General features: G+C 39.7%; 2 protein-coding genes across 3 annotated transcripts; one reads left to right on the forward strand and one right to left on the reverse strand.

Annotated features, from left to right (window-relative positions):
* The first annotated feature begins 651 nt into the window (after positions 1 to 651).
* Positions 652 to 14,807, forward strand: LOC131782388 (cubilin). Of its 2 annotated transcripts, XM_059099119.2 has the most exons (9): positions 652 to 771; positions 3,104 to 3,139; positions 8,548 to 8,913; positions 9,845 to 10,195; positions 10,692 to 11,069; positions 11,910 to 12,659; positions 12,815 to 13,186; positions 13,332 to 13,703; positions 14,102 to 14,807. In XM_059099119.2, exons 1-9 carry the CDS (start codon positions 756 to 758, stop codon positions 14,287 to 14,289), a joined length of 2,829 nt encoding a protein of 942 aa, XP_058955102.2. In that variant the 5' UTR covers positions 652 to 755; the 3' UTR covers positions 14,290 to 14,807. The 2 variants fall into 2 exon arrangements, with proteins under 2 accessions (XP_058955102.2, XP_066017066.1); XM_066160969.1 differs by lacking the exons at positions 652 to 771; positions 3,104 to 3,139 and adding an exon at positions 7,010 to 7,148.
* A 553-nt stretch (positions 14,808 to 15,360) lies between these two features.
* On the reverse strand, positions 15,361 to 22,186 carry LOC131782391 (dorsal-ventral patterning tolloid-like protein 1). Its single transcript, XM_059099122.2, has 6 exons — positions 22,054 to 22,186; positions 20,399 to 20,434; positions 19,903 to 20,286; positions 18,532 to 18,885; positions 17,048 to 17,419; positions 15,361 to 15,833 (listed from the first exon to the last, which is right to left on the reverse strand). Exons 1-6 carry the CDS (start codon positions 22,094 to 22,096, stop codon positions 15,751 to 15,753), a joined length of 1,272 nt encoding a protein of 423 aa, XP_058955105.2. The 5' UTR covers positions 22,097 to 22,186; the 3' UTR covers positions 15,361 to 15,750.
* Positions 22,187 to 22,371: the final 185 nt, after the last annotated feature.

Raw genomic sequence — 22,371 nt, forward strand, 5'->3', positions numbered from 1 at the left:
CTTGTTGAGTCACACAAACAGCACCCTGAAACGTTTGTTTTTATTATTCCCATGGCCATCTTCGACTTGTTCCACTTGAACGATAAGTATTGGATGTTAATTGGGGTTAATGAGGGTTTTTTGGTGCCGTTTTCTGAAGCCAGAAGTTGTACAGTTTCATGCTCTACAATTAGGACCAGCAATATCAACCGTGGGTATCTTTTTGCTTCGCAATAAAATCGGTTGAGCCCGATTTACGAAGTACGGCGAAGCACTAATCCTGAAACATCTGAAAGTTGAAAATGTCGCGAACACTCGCTGAATTTGTAGGGTTGTGATTCACGCGCGCGCAACTGCGACCATTGCGTATGCGCGCAAAGTATGCGCCATAGGAAAAGCAAGCACTATGATGAGAGCGCAAGTGGCTACTACAATCGCGAGCTTTGATCCAAACTTGATCCAAAAACCGAAAAACCTACCTAGAGCTCATTGTGGCTGAACCATAAAGTCCAGATTTGTGTAAAGTTAATTATCACTCCATGCAGTAATCTTTAGACCATAATTGGCTCGTTTTACATCCCTAGAGCTAAGTGAAGAGGCAGGAAAGGAAGAACGCGCGTGACCGTTAAGCGTGACACACCTCTCACGTCCTTCTCTCGTCCCAATCTCTTCTTAGACGTTGGTTTCCTCAGCTAAATGAGAGTGGAGTAACCAGCAAGCCAAGTAATTGGAAAAATTCTATTTATTATCCCGGGCTACACTCGTTGTTTAAGTGGATGTTGTTCTTCTGTGGTGAGTAGGCATTTTTAAAGTTAAGCAAAAAATGTCAACACGTTGTGTCTTGTCCAAGGCGGCAGATCTGTAACGGGATGTTCTATTATTCAGCTGTAACGCCACACGCCAGTATGAAAGCTGTTTACGTACTTCAGCAATTAAGGTTTCTTCACATGATGAGAGAAAGTTCGATGAAAAAAAGTGGCCATGCTGCATTTTATTGACACGTTATTTTTCCTTTAATTAATTTATTTATCACGCAAGTACTTTGCATCTGAACTCGTGTCTCTTGTTTTTGTCTGAATCGAAGGGCATGTACGTTTTCTTCTCTAAGGTCTAAGGGTCACGAGGCCATCAGTGTTTTTACTACTGTCGAATGAAACCTCTTTAAAGAAAGCCTTTGCTATAATTACAGTACACCGAAATGGTAAAATTTTGGAGAAAAATTACTCAACCATAATCAATATCGGAAACAAAGGCGATTCCATTTTGTATTGTAGACTTCTACTTCGGTTTTTATTTACACTAGATCGTAGAGATTTCTTTAAGATTCTATTAACTACGTAGGCTTCCCAATGGTGCCTTCAGAGTCAGTCGTGTTTATTTGAAAATATTTAAAAATAAACGAAAACGCTTATTTTCAATCTTATCTTTGATAAATTGATGGTTTTGGCTGAACAAAAACTCTGATGCAACTTTCTGGTCTCGAATAATAAGTATTTCTATGTTTACACAGGCTGATGTATGAACTATATAATATCAGTACAGAGTGGGTAAACTGAAAGATTTTTGGGTGGGGGGAAGGGGGTCTTCTTTGAGGAACTTAACATTGATAATCTGTAATCCAAGGTGTTTGAGATGGGGGGGGGGGGGAGGGGTGGTGGTTATAAGTTTCAACTGTGGCAAGGCATCATATTTTATAGCATGATATGTAAGTAAATGACTAGATGTCAACCCTCGATGTTTGGTAAATATGTATGTCAAATCACTTGCACATGATTTATACCAGAAGAGTAACATTGCAGGTTAGTGTCAGTCAATCAGTCAGTTTTTTTTTATTATGAGCAATTTAAGAAACTACACCATTGAAGCTTTTCTATATCCTCAACTACTGAAGAAGGGAATGCTATCTTACTTGGGCTGTCTAGGGGTGTGAAGCACCTCAAGGGGTGTAGTTTGGACCCCATTCAATATGAAGTTGGGTGCAGATTTAGCCATTGGCTTTGAAATTGGTTGAAATGTTACGCACTGTCCAGAATTGGGTTCATGAGTTAGCTATGTCTAGAAATGTACATAGCTTTTTAAGTTATGTGGGTTGAAAAGAGGTCTTGGAAATTGCCTATTTTGTTGTTAAATGAGGGTATTGTCTTTGGCTGAATGACAGAGGTCAAAATTATTTATTATTTTACAGTTTCTTCATGATCATTTTCTGAACCCTTTATCTCCTAAGATCTGATTGTTAATTCTCCCTCTGGCTGCTCAACTTTTTCTCATAAATTAGTTACAAGAATTTGGAATCTGAGTAAGAAAACAATTTTAGCTTGATAAATTTTAGTTTTCTCATTAACCATGTGCTGGAGAATGTAGAGATATTACAAAGAGAATTTGCATCTTAATCACTTCTGGGAGTTACAGGGTTAACTCTGGAACAAAAAGTTACTTTAACCCTATACAACCTAACATCAGGATGCATATTCTCTATACAGTTCTCTATACAGTTCTCTATACAGTTCTCTATACAGTTCTCTATACATTTTTTAAGGAGCTGGCAGGAGGTTTAGCAATCAACAACTTCTTTATTTTGTGATCATTTCCTTTATTCTCATTACCTTAAAGTGTGATTCAGGGGTGATATCATAGGGGAAAATTAGATACCAGTCTCCCTTGGGGTCAAAGGGTGAACACTCATAATCATGTTTACAATGTGTTCTATCAGAAGATGTGTTTATAAATAGGTGAATGTTACTATCCAGCTGCACTATGTAGAATAAAAATAATCCACGAATCAAATACAAATATCATGCAATATTTGGACAGTTTGTTATTATGTATTGTGTAAAAAACCTGTTTAACCAGCCAGCTGTGCATGCTATAGTATTCTACATATCTGCTCTACTTTTCCTGCCCTCTAAGAAATGCATATAAAATAAAGCAGTTGGGTAATAAATAACTTATTAAACATTTTGGTGCATATATAGTATGGTTCAGTATTTTTACTTGTTGTTTGAATTTTGACTAGCCCTGTGGGCTCATCAAAATATGGCACAATTTTTAAAAATACTCAGCAATACTACACACCAAATTTTTAATAGGTTATATAAATTTAACCCCTTCTATTTTGGACTTTCAGGTTTGTGTGTCCTGTTAAAGGCATTGACTGCTGAAGGTACATAGAGTTATATTTTAATAAGTAGACAATATATTGGATATACCTTTATATAAATTACAGTAAAATTTATTGAACAATTTTTCCCTGACCTGATGAAAATAAGTTAATTGTGCTAACCAAGGTGAGGTCAGTATTGTAATAACGACAGACTGCAATTATGCGCAGAATTATGTCTCAATTGCGAAGTGCACAGGCAGTAAATCTGAGCAGAAAAACAAGGTCCCTTTACACTCACAATAAACACTGAAAAAACAAAGTTAGTAAGATATTTATTACATCTTTGGGTTCAAATAGAGGGCAAAGATTGCAATTGAAACAAAATATTGAATTTAGTAGTCTGTGCATACTAACTGAGAGATCTGATGATTTATATGATAATCATATATTTGCTTTCAAACCCTTGCTTGACATCAGCAGATTTCTGTTTAAGCCTCTGTTTTATATGTTGTTTTTTTGTTTTTGTTTTTGTTTTACAAAACCAAGACTTTACAGAGTAGCAATTATTTGCTCAGAGTTAGGGTGACTGTGATGCAGTCATTCATTTCATTGAACCTTTTTACTAGTCTTCTTTTTAAGTATTAGACCTCTGATACTTTGTCTCTAATCCCTTCTGTCCATAATTGGGAATTCTATCTGCCTTCTCAAGTTTTTTTCTTTTTTTTTTCAATAGATTGGTATCAATCCAATTTATTTTGTGTATTTGTGTATCAAGTCTCTTCTTGAATGCATCGTCAATCACCCCTGTTTCTTCCAATTGCAACTTCCCCTCCCCTCCCCTCCCTTGTTACATTTGTCACTTCTGGTTGTTCAACTACCAGTTGAAATCTAGCAGTCGTGTTGAAATAGTGCCATCTTATAAATGGTATATTGTGAGGTACTGAAAAAGGAGATCCGGCTTCTTTGTATAATCAGCAAGAGGGGGGGAAGGGAAAGGGGTGGTAGAAGGTGGCTAGATGTCCATGGCAGGAGGAGTTTTGTCCTCTCCCAAAAGTTTGGATAAGTAATTCAAGTTGTGGCTCACTGATAGGCTCGGCTTACGTTGTTTTTTAGAGCCCAGACTTCACTCCACTAAATAATGGGAGGAGCGTTGGCTCGTTTATCGACCAGCGGTTGTCAGTCGAGCCCAACTTGATGATGAAGTATCCCAGTGTGACCTCTGACCCAACTTAGTCTAGACCACTATCTGTTTCTTTTATATTTATCTGTTTTTAATTAAATTTTTGTTAAATGCTTCTTTATACAACGGAAAAAATCCGGGTGCGTAACAATGTGATTAAATGCGGGCAGATTGCCCAGCGAAAGATCTCTTTTTAGTACAAACAATCTTAACTTTCTCTTCTTTGAAGCTTTAACTAACATTCGGTACTTCAAACAAGAGCGACTGTTTAATTTTAAGCAAGTTTTTGTTCTCTGGTTTTTAGGATGTCTTGATTGAGGAGTTGTTTTATGTGATTATTTTGTTATAAGTTCTAAAAACTTTGATTACGAAGAAAATTGCAAGACAGAAGTGAGAATTAAATTACACAGTCGATAATAGGATTTACCAGTTCGTTAAAAAGGTAAACATTGCGGGTGAGGAGCCGAAAAAAGTAATCTGGAGGTCACTGAATCGTTACAAAGCGGCTTCAGGTTATCTTTGGTAAATGTTTTGATTGGAGGGGCAACGTTTTGTTATCAAAGGGACGATGACAGCGGTTTGTTTTGTGTAACCGCACATAGATTACCTCAATTGGGAGAGCGACGGACTTCCGTGTGGGAGGTCGAGGGCTCGAGTCCCTCATCGGAAAAAAAAGGAAAAAACACTCAGCGCCTTAAAAATAACTCAGGAGTAAGAGCCGCTTTCGAAATGGTGTCCGTAGATACTTAGAAGTTTTTCTCTACCCGGAAAATGTCTATATACCAATAGTAGAAGGGCATGAGGAGGGCACGAGGAGGGTACGAGTATGTCGTTGTTAAGCCTGATCTTTGTGTAAGTCAGCAGGTCCACAACAACGAATCGCTGCCAAATTTTCGACCTGACACATAGACAAAGCAAAGCAAATAGAAAACAGACGTCTAGATTAAAAATAAGGAAGAAAAGCAGGGCTAGTAGTCGCCGTCATTTTCCGGTGGGCGCCTAGACCACGCCACTTTTCATGCTCCAAATAAATCAAAGAGACGACCAGACGATTATAACGGAAAAGCATTTGAAAACTGTAAATTGCTGGTGTAAATTTCTCTAGCTACGTGCCTCAATCCGTACGTTCGACGTATTCCCATTGAAGTTTAACGTTTGGTCAGTAGACCTTGATAAATCTTGTTATCGATCACGCAATGATTGACCGTGCGTAACAATTGCGAACAATTTCATGTAACTGCGCTTTGTGCTCTTTCTGTGTCGTGAGCGAATGTTGGGATTATAATCGTTATACTGGGTTGTCGTACCTGCTAATGGAGTTAAGGCGTCAACGATCTGATTTGACCGATACGGCCAAAAGAGCTCTTGCGACGAACCGAGGCCAGTTGGAGTGTTTGAAATCAACTTATGGATTACTAGAAAGCGAGTATAAGAATAAGTGCTGTAACCTGAATGCTGAGCAAGCACGATTTCTTCGATTCATGAAAACCAAACTTCCAGCGATCAAAGTTTCTACGGATGAAAGTGAGTTGCCCAAGCCTAAGTTCTTAACAACGACGGATTCTCCACACATAGGGAACCGTAGTAGCGTGACATTGCCAGTTTTACTCGACAGAAGGAGGAGGTCGAAGTCGTTCTCGGATTTGTCAGAGGCGCTGAGCTTAAACGAACTGGAATCACCTCGCGATAAGACGACGGGAAGACAAAAGTCTTGCGAGAACTTGTATAATGAAAAGCTAGGCGAGAGTCGGATTAACGCTAACACAACTCTCTCGAGAAGTTGGACAGCTTTAGACTCATCGTCGAACTTACCGGCCAAAAGGAGAACTGAGAAACAATTAGGACAACCGTTTGGAAGTGCTGCAAACAAAACTTCCTTTAAAAACTTTGTGGAACCTTCAAGAAAGGTCTCCTCCCCGGCAAGATTGGTTCCATTGGACATCAACCGCGTTCATGAAACACGAAAGTCAACAAGTAAAAAGCCAATTGAAAAGCAATTAGGAGATGTTAAAGATTTAAGGTATCTTAGAAGTGGAAAATATACCACTGAAGATGATGTTTCTGAAGAGACTATTTAAAATGTGAAAACGGCTTGAGAAAAGCGGTAGAAAACCATCCTTATTAAATATAACAAGATTAGTTCACATATTCGTGAGAAACTTTTATGGTTAAAATGTGCGGTAATTGGCTTAAAGGAGCTTGCTCACTGGCTCGGAAAATAATTACATGATCTTTTTGAACTTGTTGATTATCCAACAAAATTTTCTTGTTTCTCGCTATTATTGGGAATTCGTCTCGTTACAGAGGTTGGTGCGATATCTAATAGCTACTTTTTTAAAATCTCTATTTTTAATTTGTGACCACATTTATCCGTTTCACTTTCCAGTTTTCAAACGGAAGTTTCCCAAAATAATCATGATTGTCTACAGCATATAGACTGATTCCGTAAACCGATAGGTATTTTAATTTGTTGGGTCGCAATGGCAGGGAAAATAGCTGCAGACCGCAACGTGCTTTTACGAAATCATATAGGACTCTGGAACCGTAATTTTTTAGTCTTCTTGAATCTTTCGGTTGTCAAATACATCAAATTTACTTCACTCTGGCTTACTTTTGTCGTCTGACTCTAAAGCTCTTTCCTGTCTCTTGCTCTTTGACTCTCACTGACTACTAAGTAAACTCTAAAGTACATGCTTATATACATTCCCTATCGGTAGGCATGTTTGGGCATGCTGGCCAACTGACCTCGGTAAGAACACGAACCCAACTGAAAACTCTTAAAAGAATTTATAGCTGATTTGGCTTAAAATGCGTCAACAGAATAACAGTCATTGAGGAACATGGTATATCACCCGGTGTTTAAACTCCCATAGACGGCGGTGAATGAGGGTAAGAGGTTCTAACTTATCAAAACGAAAATTTTGGCAGACGGGGTTTCGGCAGACCCGTACCCCACCAACCCACGTTTCGATGTGAATGATATCGCATCGTGATAGTGTAGTCTGATCGTTCAGGTGAGGTCAGTCTTGAGAAGGACTGTTGTTGGTAGTGGTGACTGACGTTTCGACAACCTGAGCGGAAGTCATCACCAGTCAAGTGAATAGTTGTTGTCAGGCTGTTGGATGTTTTCAGGGCTTGTTTACTTTTCGAGCAGTAATCTCTATGTTTAGGTTTTGCGATTGACCTTTCTCTTAAGGTTCTCGTTCAAATATGGATTGTTTAATTGAAAGGATGAATTACATGTTGTCATTTGGGAGAGTGTCCTAAAATTGTGAAGGTTAATTTTCTGTGGAATATGTTTCATCCTCCAAGTTCAGTAAGCCAACATATCCACTCATGCTTACCATACACAAAAAAGCGCTTCACTAGTCATTCTTGTTAGATTAGCTGACGAAGAATACAAGAATTTAAAAGAAAGCTGCAGACCATTGGTGCTTTGCCTTGTGTTTTCCTCAAATGTTCTCTACATTTGACAAATCTTCTCACTAAGGCCGCGCTCGTCCAAATACAATATTGAAGGACTTTTTATTGAAGAACTACCCCCTGATGAATTGAAACAAGTCGATTTTGGTCACACTACTCGCTGTTAAGATTGCAAAGAGGTTTGCCTTTGCCAGCAAACTGTGCAGGGTACATTTGGGATGTTTGAATTGGTGCTTGCTGTGGATTGGAGTGCGATTCCCCAGCTCCCCCCATCCCCCCCATCCCCTCACTAAATGTTTCAAACGCCGCGCAGTCCCTGAAAACATGTTGAAATAACACTCTGATAGCCAAGAAATTTGGTGATCCTGATCTCCTTATGGTATAAAGATAAGCTTGTCATCACAAATTTCTGCAAAGTTTTGAGACGAAGTTTGCAGTATGACTAGTATGCCTACTTATGATGTCTAATATAACTAGCAAAGTGAGTGTTAAGACTTTTTGTAAACCCTGTATTAGAATACTCATAGATAACAGACCACGGTGTCATTCCCTTTTCGGAAACCTATCCACTGGTATTGAGTCAAAACAGTGGTGCTGCGTATCATTTCCCCTTTGGACAGGCTTATGGAGTAGAGTCAGGGGTTGATAATTTTCAGTTATCTCTCGGCAGAAGCGAAGCTGAGAAAAAAAATTAAAGTGCGCTGGCAATTTTTGATCAAAGTTACTTTAGTTAAACAACGTTTCCATCTATCCTTTTCTTGTAATCATCTGTTGTAGCCCATGCATCTATTAATCCCATTAATCCTTATAATCCTAGCCCATGTTCTCTTCCATCTTCCTAACCCTTCGTTTTTTTATTTTTTAGCTTGCAGGGAAAACCAGCAGTCGACAGTCACGTTAACGAATTCAAATGGCATAATTTCCCCTGGATATTTTCCGAAAAATGCGGTATGCAACTGGATTCTAACAGCTCCCATAGGAAGTGTGTTCAGAATATCACTCAACGTCTATGTTAACAGACAAAAGTTACCCTGCAGTGGTAATTATGTGAAGATCTACGATGGAAGCGATGTTGGCAGTGACGTTATGTTTGAACATGACTGTAGCGGGAAAAAGGATTTCTCAGGGTATTTTTTCTCTTCTGGTCGTCGCGTGTTACTGGAGGTAAAGACAGGAGCAGAGGAAAAGTCTACGGGATTGATTTTGAAATATGAAACCTTTGCTAAGCAAGGTAAACTTTAACCTAGAGGAAGGGTACTCTAATGTAGATTATTAGAGTATATGCCTCTTTTTAGGGCCTTAGTTTGCTCTCGAGCCCAGTGCTTCATAATGCTTGAGCTTACTACTTCAAAAACCATACCTCTCTGAGCAGTTCTCGCGTAAGATGGCTTGCGATAGTTATAGAGGTATGGGAGACAACGATAGTTTTACAGCACCACATCTAGAAAGAGTTGTAAAATACAACTGAGGGTAGGCCAAGAAGGATCTCGTAATCCCACTGGCAAACACCCATCTAAGACCTTAAGTGTACCTGTCATCGCCAGAGAAATTGGTCCTCCTCAAAAATCTCTCAGCTGAATCATTGTTTATGATACTCTCTGCTACCCCCCCCTTCCAAGGGGGGGGGGGTAGGTGGCAGGGCAGGGTAGGGCAGGGCAGGGCTGAAGCTGAGGCCACCACCCAAGATAGACTCTTACTAAGGGGGGAAGTAACTCTGAAGGTCGTTAAACCACTGGTAGAAGAAATTGAGGGAATCGAAGTGAGAATTCCTCGGAGAAATCGTAAGGTGAGGTGCGAGGAAACTATACAGCGTCTTTCTCATGAAAGGTGGTAGCTATTTGCTTTGAGTTTGTGCGGGATAAGGGTTAAATCCCCCTGTGAGTTTAGAGATCGATTTCCTTTAGTGTGGTAAAACGACGACAAATCAGGAAATCGTAAAATGGGAAATTTCTCAAATAGCCAGTAACAACTCAAATTAAAAAAAAGGACCAACACCTGATGTGCGAAAAACATCAGCGAGCCAGTTGCGAATGGTTTTATTTTGGCCAAACCAATTACAATGCAAGATAAGGCAAATTCAGTGCAATGCCGAATTTTTTTGCGACATTTAGTTGGAAGTTTCTATTGTTAACCGTGACATTAAATCGTGTTCCCTTTTCTAGAGCCATGTTCTATAAACAGTACCTTGGATGCTCCACTGTCGCCAACTGAACGTAACTTCACAAGCCCTTACTACCCTCATGGCTATCCCTTAAATACAACTTGTGGATGGCACATCACAGCTCCTCGGAACCACGTGGTTATGCTTTTGATAACACAACAGCTGGATCTTCGTGACAGTGTGGAAATTTTCGATGTAGATGGCGCCCAACTCATTCCCATTGATATTCCAAAGAATGAGCTTTACTCGAAGTTTCAATCTGTCTACGTAGTCTTCAAGAGCGATCAGAGGCCACGAACGTTTCTAAACCAAGAGAAGGGGATACTTGTTCGTTACTCCGCAGTAAGGAAAGGTAAAGCTTTGGCGGAGTATGAAGGGACGAAGGTGGCGGTTTGGGTTGAACCACAAAACTCTAGTGGGTCGTAAAAGTCTTGGCACGTTCTTCTAATTATTGAATTTTCCCTTTGACTTTTGTTATTTCTCCCTTCCCCCCCCCCCCCCCCCTTCCCCCCTTTCAATGTTGCTTGGTGCTAACAAAATAGTCACACATTTCAGGAAATATTGTATGGGGGGAGAGGGTAAGGGGGGACTCGAAAGTAACTTACTAGAGATGAATTGCAAGATTTCTGTTTATTATGTTGAGTGGAGGGTTGTTCCAACCTCCTTTGCCACTCATTGTAGATCTTGCAGGATCATCAATGACCTCCATTTTTGTGATAATCTGAATTATGACCGACCTTGCTGATTGTCTAACTGACCAACTAAATGACTTAATGGCTGGCTAGCTGTGTGATTAATCATTTGATGACTGTTTTTTTTTTTGTTTTATTTGATTATTTTTTCCATAGTAACCACCTGTTCTTTTGGAAACTCCTATGACGAGAACATGAATATCTTCTTCGAGGATTCTTCAGGAACAATCGAAACTCCCGGGTATCCAAGTGGTTATAATAACTCCCTGATCAACGAGTGTTCCTGGAAGATAATCGTACCCACTGATAAAGTGGTACGAATAGAATTCACATCTTATCGGCTTGGACAGTACGATTATGCTGAAATCGCTGATAGAATAAATGGGTTACTCCCAATTTCTATTTTACTTTCTGGCACAGAACCATCGTTTAAATTCTATTCAACTGGACGCGAGCTTAGTATAAAGGTGACAGCTCGTTCAGATCAAAAGAGTGGTCCAGGATTCATTGCAGACTACACTGCAGTGCCTGCGGGTGAGTCGGTCAGTCTGTTATACAACGTGTCCGTTAGTCTTTCCGTCAGTCAATCTTAGTCCATATGTCTGTCTGTTTGTTTGTAAGAAAATCGTATTGGTGATCATGTTGTCAGTCTTTCAGTCAATCAGCTACCGAGTTAAATTTGTACTGTGGTATCCAATCACTCTGGCTCTTCATGCAGGTCAATGGGTCAGTCTGACAGTCAGCCAATCAGTCAGTCTGATAGCCTGTCAGTGAGTTAGTCAGCCAGCCAAACAGGGGGTCAGTCATTTAGTGAGTTAGTTAATCAGTTTGCTAATCTGCCAGTTAGTCAGTCAGTTAGTCAGTCAGTCTGTTGGCTATACATACCGTCCGAATCTGTTTATCAGTCTGTTCGTCGGCTATTGAGTTAAATTAGGCCAATCGGTCTGTTAATCAGCCATTTCAGTCAGCTCGTTAGTCGCTCAATCGTTTTCCCAATTTGTCGTAATGAGTCAAAGTCTTAATGAATAAGTTAGAAAGTCAGTCAGTCAAGCAGGAGATGAGTCTTTCCTTGAGTTATTCCATCAATAAAGAGGCCCACCAATCAGAGAGACCTTGTAGTTTTTTTAACCCTTTCCCTCCCAAGATCTCATCGGTAATTCTCCTTACTCTCTGCCACACAATTCTCATAATGTTAGTTCTGAGAATTTGGTATTGAATCAACTATTAATAAACCCCTAGTTTATATTTCATGTTATTATCATCACTTTCCTGCTTGGTAGTGTATCGATATTTTAAGGAGAAATTATGTCTTGGTCACTAATAGGAGTTAAAAGATTATCTGACCTAGAAAGAAAACATGGTTACCTTTTTTAGTGACATCGGGAGCCTGCAATTTGGGAAAGAACTCAGTGGTAAATATGACTGGTGAAGGGCGAAGCTTCTCAACGCCGGGGTATCCTTTCATTGTGGAACAAGGAACTTGTACTTGGAACGTCATAGTGAACTCCGGCGAGTTCATAAAGCTTACATTTCGGAATATTAAGGGAATATGCGCTCAGAACTTTATAAAAGTCTTTGATGAGACAAATTCCACTCGGATTTCCCTAGGAAAGTTTTGCACAAAATACTCCGACGTAGTATACTCGCGAGGCAACAAATTAAAGGTGGAGTATACATCTCTCTCTTCCAAAAAGTTTTCTGGTGGTTTTTTCGCCACATATCAGTCCATTCAAGCAATCCCAGCTAATTACTCCGGTCAGATAACTAGATATGAATCAAGACGTATTGAAATGAAAGACTTCGCTGGCGAATTCGCCAGCTACAATTATCCGCTGCCTTATTCCAACGACGTCAAGTGCTTGTGGGAAATTGAACGGCAGGCTGGTCACGTGATCCGTTTGACGTTTCAATTCTTTGACTTACAACAATCTGAAGATTGTGAAAGCGATTACGTGAAGATCGAGCAAGGATCTTATTTTTGGAGGACTCTGATTGGAAAATTCTGTGGCTCCTCGCTCCCTGATGCCATTCTGGTGAATGATTCAAATATGTACGTGGACTTTGTGAGCGACAGCTCCGGAAAATACCCAGGATTCCATGCAAGTTACCAAATACTTCCTGATCGTAAGTATGGAAAAATTTAAGGTGCTGAGTCGCTGTTCTTTTATTTATTTTGAACTTGATGATGACGAAATGATAAGACAGATAGTTTCAACTGTCATTCCCTTTGTTAAATATATATATATTTCTTTTCTCTTCTCTTTTTCCTTTTTTCTAAGCCGCAATGGGACCATGCAAGAACCCCTTTCAAGACAACGTGATTCCTCTGACTGGAGAAAAAGGAATTATCTTTTCGCCTGTTTATCCGCGTAAATTTATCGACAGCATTACGTGCACCTGGATAATAACAGTTCCTGAGAGACATTTTGTGAAGCTGAAAATAAAGTCTTTCGATTTTCGCGATTGTTCGGAGTCCATCCTCACTATTCGCGACGGCCGAAGTTCAAGGAGTGATTTACTTAAATCTTTTTGCAGCATATCCTTTGAGAGCTCAGTGTTTTCCAGCTCTCGTCATCTTTGGGTTCAGTTCGTTGCTGTTCAAAATCGTATTGGAGCGAGCTTCTATGCTGAATTCGAGGCTGTGAATCAAGGTAGTGATTATTTACTCCCCAACATATCTACAATTTTATCATTTCATATGAATGGTACATTAACTGCGCGAGGTGAAGATATAGGATTAACTCTGATATTCATCAATATTTGTATAATAAATGTTATTTATTCTCTTCTTTTCAGTACCAGCCCCTTTCGCTTGCACTGCAAGTAACCAACGCGTCGCTTTTACGTCAGAAACAGGAAGTCTGGCCAGCTATAACTACCCTCTTCCTTACGATGACTCTGCCGAATGTGTTTGGATCATTCGCGTGGACAGTGATAACAACATTAAGCTATCCTTCGACTCCTTTAATCTGTCTCAGTCCGACGAATGTTCTGAAGATTATGTGGAGGTACGTGACGGCCAGTTTGACACCAGTGATTTGGTAGGAAAGTATTGTGGATCACAGAAACCTTCAGCAATTACTTCGGATGACTGGGAGCTTCGCGTGGCGTTCAGGTCCAGTGGAAAGACGAAATATCCCGGTTTCAAGGCAACTTTTGAAACAAAAAGTGAGTGCAAATGTTTGTAGGTGTCAATGCGATGTTTTGATGCGACATTGGGCGTTCCTCTCAGAAATCATCACTTAGCTGGGAGGGGATGCCCAATTAGACTTGGATAGGGTTTTGAAACCTTGGCGAGCAGCATCAGAAAGGCAATCAACAACAGTAGCTATAGAGGGTCAATTATTGTGCTACTTTTTGAAACATTGGTTAATTTACGTAACTGCTGATCAAAATAAATATTAAAACAACAAACTTAATTTCCACTTTTGAAAGGGGACACAATCTTCTCCATTCTGTAACACTCTAGTACCCGTTTCTTTTATTCTTGTCTCTATGGTGTTTGTCGACCCTGGCTAACTTGTACAAGGAACAAAGTAAACTTTGATTATTTTCTCCCCATGCAGAATCAACTGGAGCCATTTTAAAAATCGTGGGAATTTGCGTCGGTGCACTGGCAGCTGTATTTGGAATCACTGGAGCCTGCATAAAGTACGGCAGCTGCTGCAAGAGCGATGAAGATAGAGTTGTTCAAGGAACTTTTGACGACGAGGTAGAAGGTGTCCCTTTAAAGGAAGAATCTTCTAAAGTATAGCAGCAACTGTTATCGTCAAAGAAGTTGTGACATTCCCATTGGGGTCGCAATATTCTCGAAAGGATTTTAATTCCCCTTATTTCCTTACTTCCTTGCGTTTAATTCTTCTCTCACCTGAGGGCCAATGTTCCTGTAAAGCTTCTCTGATTCTAGAGGTTGTTTCATTCATCCATAGGCCACAAGAACACTATGTGTCAATTGATTTGGTCGACATATTGTGACTGTCGAATGGCTGCCTGATATTAATGTCTTGCAAAGGCGTCAACAGCCTTGCAGACACTTGAAAATGCTGATGAAATCCTCGCTAAAACTTGGTTACAACAGAAATCTTCCCGCTCTCAATCACCGCAGTGAGAGAGAAAAAAAATAACTTACAAAGAACTCGAAAATACCTCTCATGTAACTGGGCTCCTAGTCTGCAAATTTTTAAGGTACATTCTTATTTTTTGCACCAGAAAACTCCAGCAAATATTAGTTTGAGATATTTATTGAAGAAAAATCTCCTTCCAAAGGGTGATATCAAGTGATTCACTTGAGATTGTATGATATCAGGAGAGTAGACATGACTTCTGATTCGCTAATAACACACGATACTTAACAAGAATAAACTAACCCTATGATCTCAAATTAAATTTTTGATTGTTGATTTATGCGATGAAAACAACATCTTAAAAGTGCAACAACAACAAAGTGCTAAAAAGGCACAGCTAAGTATGTCACTGATGTTCCTACCATATTATGACGTCTACGGTGATCTATTAGAGAGATTTAGCGACGCGTCTGCGTGAAACGGCAAACGTCAGCTTTCCCTTTCACGTAAAATAGCGTGAACTATACTACTTTAGCTTCGCGTGAGCTCACGTCACTTCGGAATGGACTGGCACTAGTCAACACTAGCAATTTGCAACATTTGCAAAATGGCGGCTGAAAGACGGTAAGTACAATGTCTAATTGTTACAACTTTATTAATTGCAAACTTTAAAATGGCTTTTCCTCTTTTTGTAATGTTATTTGAAATATAACTTTGCTCGTTTATCTTAATCTCGTTTACAGGCGACAAGTTTGTAAACAACTTGAGCTTATGATAGGGTGGTGGGGGGAGGGTTCTGTAGAAAACTGACTGCAAATTAACTGTCAATGAAAATGAAAATATCACATAGCCTTAGGGGGAAATTACATAAAGTTTACCGAGACAACAAAATCCTCCGCCGCCACCACACACACACACACACACACAAGCGCTAAATAACGACCAGTTTTTAGTAATTTTATTAGTCTGCCTTCTCTTACTGTAAGGAGACCCTTAGTTCTTTACTAAACAACAAAAAGTTTCGTAGGAGAACAACTTGATACCGCAGAAGCCAATTTAGAGAGAATATTGGGAAGAAGGTTGTGTTTATAGATATAACACCGGTGGAGACGTCATTGAAGCATTTTAACATCGATGTTGGTCCTTATTCATCAAATTCTAAAATAAACTTGCGTTACAACCGAGAAGGCGTAGAGTCCAAAGCATCCTATTATTGAAGAGGCCAATTGAAATCCTGCAGCAAAAAGGCAGATTTTAGAATTACGTAGGTTGGGATTTACCCGTCGGGATTATTGATGGAGCTATATCATTACAGAGGAACCCAGGGATATGACGGCCGTTGATGCGAGGAACATAACGATCTTGAACTCAATAATGCCAAATGGAGCTCGGTCTCTCAGAAGCATAACTTGATTCACATAAGTCGCGGCTTTCAAGACAAAGACTTACTTGAAACAACAAATTAGAGCTCAGGTGTAAAGGGCGCAGGCCATAAATCCGAGCGGAAAAAACAAGGTTCTGTAACTTATAGTATGATATTAAATATATAATTTTATCGCTGCGTTCAACTTAAGCTGGGGGGGGGGGGAGACTTTAATTCTGATAATCTTTTGGATTCAGCTGGCCGTTCAGTAAAAAACGGCTTAGCTTGGCGAGCGATCTTACGAAACGAACTTGTGATTCTAACAGCTCAAGCTTGCATTTAGAAACCAAGAATTAATGATTCTAAATTATCATGACGCTTGCTTTAGTACACTCCTGATCCTCGCTCTTTCTGCAATCCGACTCATTCGAGAAATGTCGAATTTGAAAGATTGCGTCTACGTTGAGACACTCTTAAGATGAAAATCATATTACAACACGACCTCGCCCTTGTGTGGGAGACCCGCTGGCCAAATTATTTGTGCGCTGGCCGGCTCAGTGTGTTGTGTTTTTAGGCAAGACACTTCATTCTTACCGTGTCTCTCTCCACCCGGGCGTATTAACCCTTTAGCTCCCATGAGTGACCAAGACAGAATTTCTCCTTACAATATAAACACAATATCAAGCAGACTAGTGATGAGAATATAGAAAAATATGAACTAGGGGATTTTTGGTTAATAATACCAAAATTCTCTAAACTAACATCATAAGAACTATATGGCAGACAGTAAGGAGAATTACTAATGAGATCTTGGGAGTTAAAGAGTTAACGGGTAAAGGGAAGCCTAATGAAATGCGTTGGGGGGGGGGGGAGAGTAACCTTGCGTTAGACAAGCATCCCATCTAGGGGGGAGTGGTGATACTCCTAGTCCAGCGCTTCATGCCATGGAAACCTGGACAAGCCTTAGCTGGATGAGCCACTCGGCCCGAGTACAGACTTAACCTTCCTTAGTTTATTTCGCTCTTGTACTCACCGCCGGAGAGTTTTACACAAATAAATACCTTCGTTGATCTCTAAATTCTTACCTCTATTAACAGCCTCATATTTTATGACAAATCCTTTCTCGCGTCCTTGAGAATTGGAAACAAATCGCACGTCAACTTCTTCACCGGCCGACGTGGTGTCCGGAAAATTTCCGCAGTATTTACCCCTTGAGCGGGTATCGTCTGCAGTGACGTCACTAACTTCAACAAAGTCTGCGCCGCAAGGTTTTGCCAACTCAAATTTATCAAATTTCAGATTCACTCTCTTTCCTTCAGGGGCCTGAAGTTTCCAAGTGCAGTCCATGTTGTTAGGATACAGTCCGGGTATCCACGGGGAAGAAATGGTACCTGGAACAGAAGCGTTGATTATTTGGTTTTTTCCTCCAGTACAGTGGTCGGTAATCTGGCCTTTAACTGCAAAACATCAAAAAAAAAACTCAATTAAGGACCAGTTATGATTTAGCCATGGGGAGAGGAGGGTGGAGGATTTTGGGGAGAATCACATGGTTTTCAGGGGGGAACGGAGGGGAGATCAGTCGTCGTCAACAGAGTCCAAGTGGAGGACTATAGAAAACTGACCGGGGAAATCATAAGAATATCCATAGAGTCTTGGGGGAGGGGAGGGGAGGGGGGAATAAGGTAAATTTTATCGTGTTGCATCCAAAATTCTCCAACTCCCTCCCCCCCGTGCGAAAAAAATTGACCAGTACTGCGAAAAAGGCACACACCCTGTCATTCGGGCGAGAGCAGTTTGAAGGCGACTGTTGACTGTTGTCAAATTTCAACAGTTGATATATTCACTCTGATGAAGAATTTCGTTCAGGTTGTCGGAACGTGAGTCACAATCACCAATAACAGTCCCAATCAGGACTTCTCCGCGCTCGACCGATCAGACTGCATAATCAATCTTTACTCTAAGGTGAAAACATTTATGGTGAAACATTTCTGATAAAGAGGTTTGAACTCACGTTAACTGAGCCGTGAGGAAGAAATGAATACAGGCAAAATAATTACCTCTAATAAAGTCGTTGGACTACAAGGAATTGTTTAAAAATAAAGAGACCTTCACGGATTGGAAAGTTTTCGTTGAGAAAAAAATCAACGTAGTCATAGTAACACCACGACATAAAAGATACGTTAAGACAGAATCAAAAGTTAATGGTATAGGATGCAGAAGCTTGTTTTCGTTGGCTCTTGAAAAATTTTATTTCTTATCAATAAAACATCAAAGCTCGTTTCTTTCAAATATCTTCAGGAAACTGCTTTTTAAATCGTTGATATTTGCCCTAAATTCCTGTCCCGAGCGTTCACCCTTTGTCAGAGCAAATGACAAGAGGCTAACGCTCGAAATGTCAGCTCAACAAACTCTTTGTGGTGGCTGATTTACACTATCAACTCAGTTGATGGAACCAAATTATCTTATAATACCTCATCGACGCAGCACCGCAGTCTTATGTTAAAAACTTACCCCCTTTATTCAAATTATGAAAGTTTCGTCGCCCCTCACTGACGAGTGGAATACTTACAAGGTAGTGATTCGAAAGTAGCATTGAAGCCATTTTCTGCCGAGGCAAATGATCCATCAGATTTGAATGAGACCCACAATTTTCGACCGCGGAAGACTGGTAGTTCACGCTCACCACAAAACTGACCTAACAGCTGGCCATTTTGATCGCCATCTCGAATGACAACTTTATCGTCGGGGCACTGGGTTTGAAACACACGGAAGACCAATGTCATGAAGTGGCCGGCTGGGGCCTGGAGAGTCCACGAACATTCTCTGTTTGGCGGATACTTTCCTGGAAACGTCGGGGAAGTGAGGTACCCCCGTGTGAAAAGTGGGGGAATTGTTTTTCCTTGGCTGCATTTGGCGATCTCAACTAGGAGAGATATTCAAGCCTCTAGTTAACCCTAAGAGAGATTTATATCCAAATTCTCCTCACATTACCACCCCTGAATCAAACACGAAAGCCTGGGAATAAAGGCAATTATCAACAACTAAAGAAGCTGTTGTTGTTACCAAATTCTCCTTGTTAGCACCTCAGGAAATTTATGAAGAACAGTTTGGAGAATATGCATTCTGATGTTAGGGTGTAAAGGATTAAAGGCGTTTGAATTTTCTGTGAAGAGTAGAGAAGAACTAAAAACTTCAAAATATGAAAAAGGTTTTCAACTCAAAGCCAGGCTTGTACTTTAACCCTAACTGTTTGTTTCTTTGAGGAGAAAATTTTAAATAAAATCGAGAAGTCCAGAAAGTCCCTTAGGAGCCATGGAAACTTCGAGATAATATAAAATCCATGATTACTTATACAGTCAGCATTAATATTTACGAATTTCTGGTGATTTCATTGTGTGCACCAATTACTCAATTATTCTTTCAATTTCGTCATTCGTTTGTTTTGTTTTCTTGTTCTGACTTTTTTAATTGGCTCGTTTGGTTTTTTCTTTCTACTCAGATCAGTGAGAAAGTTACTTTTCGATTCTAAGAAAGCGATTATTCAACAACCCAGGTTTTCGAGTTATTACCATGCGCACTTATCACTCGGTAACTTGTGCAGCGTTAATGTGCGCATATGATGAATCAAATATGTTAATTTTACACCACACGAACATATTTTATGCAGAGACAAATCACCTGGCACTTAAATATAAAGCGCTGTTCGACTAGGTGTCACAAAAAAAAAAGTACCAATGGTAACGTTAAGTGAAAACAACCAAATTGCCTAAAGCGCTGGGAAACGCGGGCGACCAAGTCGTGATTGGTCTAAAATTTGTATCTGATTGGTCGAGAAAGTGGCGCGAGTTTTCTGGACAAATCACAGTGCGAAGTAACGCAAACCAAAACAATACCTGATTGCTTTCGACGTTCAATTGAAAATTATTCTATTTAGAATTACCTTCATCAATAACTCGGTAAAATCCACTGAATCCATCAAAGGGATCTTTTTCATTGGAAACGAAGAAAAAGTAGAGTGAATTTTCAGAAGAAATAATTGGAGCTGGCTTGTTTGATCCACAGAACTTGCCGATCAACGGACTCTCCCCGCTTGATCCGTCTCTGACAGCAATGTAATCACTCCCACATTGCGGAAATGCACCCTCTAATTGAAAGGAATCGAAGGACAACTCAATCCTATCGCCCTCTGGGGCCTTAAACAGGTAGGTGCAGTTGAGATTCACAATGTATCGGCTCGGATAAGAGGGGCTTTGGAAGATCATTGATGAGCCATTTGCGTTGAATGTGATATCGCTCTTAAAACGGCTGCAACTCTTTCGTTGTGCTAGAGATGAAAAACGGAAATGAATTATCAGATGCTCAAGGTGCTGTACATAATTGATAAGAAACGGCTTTGAAAAAGACAACTTTATGGTAGTTCATAAACCTGCACTTACCTGAAGAACTTGTTGTTTGCAAGATTACAATGAAAGCTGTGTGAAAAAATAATAAACACATTCCATTTCTAGAGCAAAACAAAATTCTTACTCGTTATTTTAGAGAGTAGCTCAGTAGGTTAGTATAGCCAATATGAGTTTAGATTCAAGTTGAAAGTATACAAAATGCTGCTGAAACCGTTTTATTTTTTATATCCAAAAGCGATGTTCGAAGTTATGACACTGACTGCGGTTTTAGCTCTCAGAGAGCATCCAACCTTTCGAAATTTGCCTGCAAAAGCGCCTGAATTTCGTTGACAGACGCCGCCATATTGAATCTTGCTAAACGGCTTGGCTACTTATCCGGGACGAAATAGTCTCGATCCTCTTTCTTCCGTCTGAAGAGAAATTTTTCGAACAATTGTCAGCCTTGCAAAAAGGCATGTCTGATCAAGATTATAAATTTTTGTTTGTTCTTTTTCTCTTTTACATCAAGTAGTTGATTTCAAAATGGCGGCCTCCAAAGTTGAATTTTTTCGAATTTTTTTAGGTTACTCTTGGCGATCTTAACACGCGGTAAATATTAAATTCTTATAAATAATGTGTAATGTAAGCGATGAAGAAAGGATGATAATTTGCATATTCAGTGAATTAGACGGTCAGGGTTCTGCTGGTACTTAGTGGAGAAGTCCGCCAACTTTCGCCACTTAACACCTCACCTCTTTCTCAACTACAAAACTAAAATAAATATTCATTTATCCAAATGTACTTTCCTTGCCCAAACAACAATGGAAAGGAAAGACAAGTGAAATTAGTCGAGTGAATATTCAAACCGGAATTTGGCTATCTATTAGTATGAATTTGTTAATGTCGCACATTTCAGGGTAAAATTTAATTGAAAACCTTTTTTTTTTACAGTATTTTATGACGTCAATTTAGCACTTCCACGAAATATATATTTTTACCAAGTGTTGTACAACTTCAAAGTTTTCGCGGAAGTGCGTACAATTACCCCCATGGCTTTTTAGAGAGAAAGATATAATGAGAACCTCGACGACAACACTCGAAGATATTAAACTGATTAAACCGCGACATGAACGAAACCGAAAAACCTCTTTGGGTCTTAATAAAACGTGGATATAACTGTAGTCTCTCGATTGCAGTTAAATTGCTTATAGAAATTACTACGAAATTACTCATTCAATAGGTAAAGAAATTGCTTATCGATAGTAAAGCGTTAATGAATTCAAAGTGGGAAATCGTAAATCGAATGTGTCGGTGAAAATGGATTGCCAATCTTCTGCTAGTCGAAATCTGGAACGAAGCTGAAAAAATTGCTCAGATCAATTTTGTCAACGTACTATTTTTAACTGGAGTGAATAACAACTAAGCTTGCCGGAATCTTCACAAATGTTGACTGATTCTTCTGTGTATTAGCCGAGGGAACTGGCCCATATTCTGAAAAGTTTCGGTAAAGATTTCTCTTCTTGCTCAACCAGTTTTAAAAGTTTTAGAACAGGCCTTGGGTATCAGGGTATTTATATTCTGTACTTTACGTCGATATATTAAGACTGTGACTTGTGTGATTGTTTACACTTTGGCCACGGTCAAACAAGTAGCAATCCTGTGTTGTACGCAGAGCACTACGGTGTCCAATGTAATAATAAAGCACTCACCACATAAAGAGGCCAGGAAATTTACAACTGTTTTGGTTTTCATCGTTGCGCAAACGACGATAGGATCGCGGTTTCAATCAGGAGCTTCAAAATATCAATCACGCATCTTTAGTATTAACGCGTTCCGCATCATCAATTTTTCAAGCACTCGGTGCGTGTTTTACATATTTTGAATAATCTTTTTGTTCGTGTTCCGTATATTTGACGCTTATTAAGATCACTAAAGCCACTTTAGTTCTATTGTTAGTTCATTACAAAATAACAACATAACCAGTAAACTTGCGTTGCTTTGTACCCCTATTGTTAAAAGAAAAGCGA

The sequence above is a fragment of the Pocillopora verrucosa genome, chromosome 14, assembly GCF_036669915.1.
Source record: "Pocillopora verrucosa isolate sample1 chromosome 14, ASM3666991v2, whole genome shotgun sequence".
Classification (NCBI taxonomy): domain Eukaryota; kingdom Metazoa; phylum Cnidaria; class Anthozoa; order Scleractinia; family Pocilloporidae; genus Pocillopora; species Pocillopora verrucosa.

What these genes read in the sequence shown, in the direction of transcription:
- LOC131782388 (XM_059099119.2), top strand. An exon ending in TGAAACCTTTGCTAAGCAAG is followed by an intron (nt 8,914 to 9,844) that starts GTAAACTTTAAC and finishes TCCCTTTTCTAG; the next exon opens with AGCCATGTTCTATAAACAGT. An exon ending in ATTCGAGGCTGTGAATCAAG is followed by an intron (nt 13,187 to 13,331) that starts GTAGTGATTATT and finishes TCTTCTTTTCAG; the next exon opens with TACCAGCCCCTTTCGCTTGC.
- LOC131782391 (XM_059099122.2), bottom strand. Translation starts at nt 22,096, where the DNA reads ATGAAAACCAAAACAGTTGTAAATTTCCTGGCCTCTTTATGTG. An exon ending in TTTCCTGGCCTCTTTATGTG is followed by an intron (nt 20,435 to 22,053) that starts GTGAGTGCTTTA and finishes TTTTTCACACAG; the next exon opens with CTTTCATTGTAATCTTGCAA. An exon ending in TTACCGAGTTATTGATGAAG is followed by an intron (nt 18,886 to 19,902) that starts GTAATTCTAAAT and finishes TATCTCTCCTAG; the next exon opens with TTGAGATCGCCAAATGCAGC.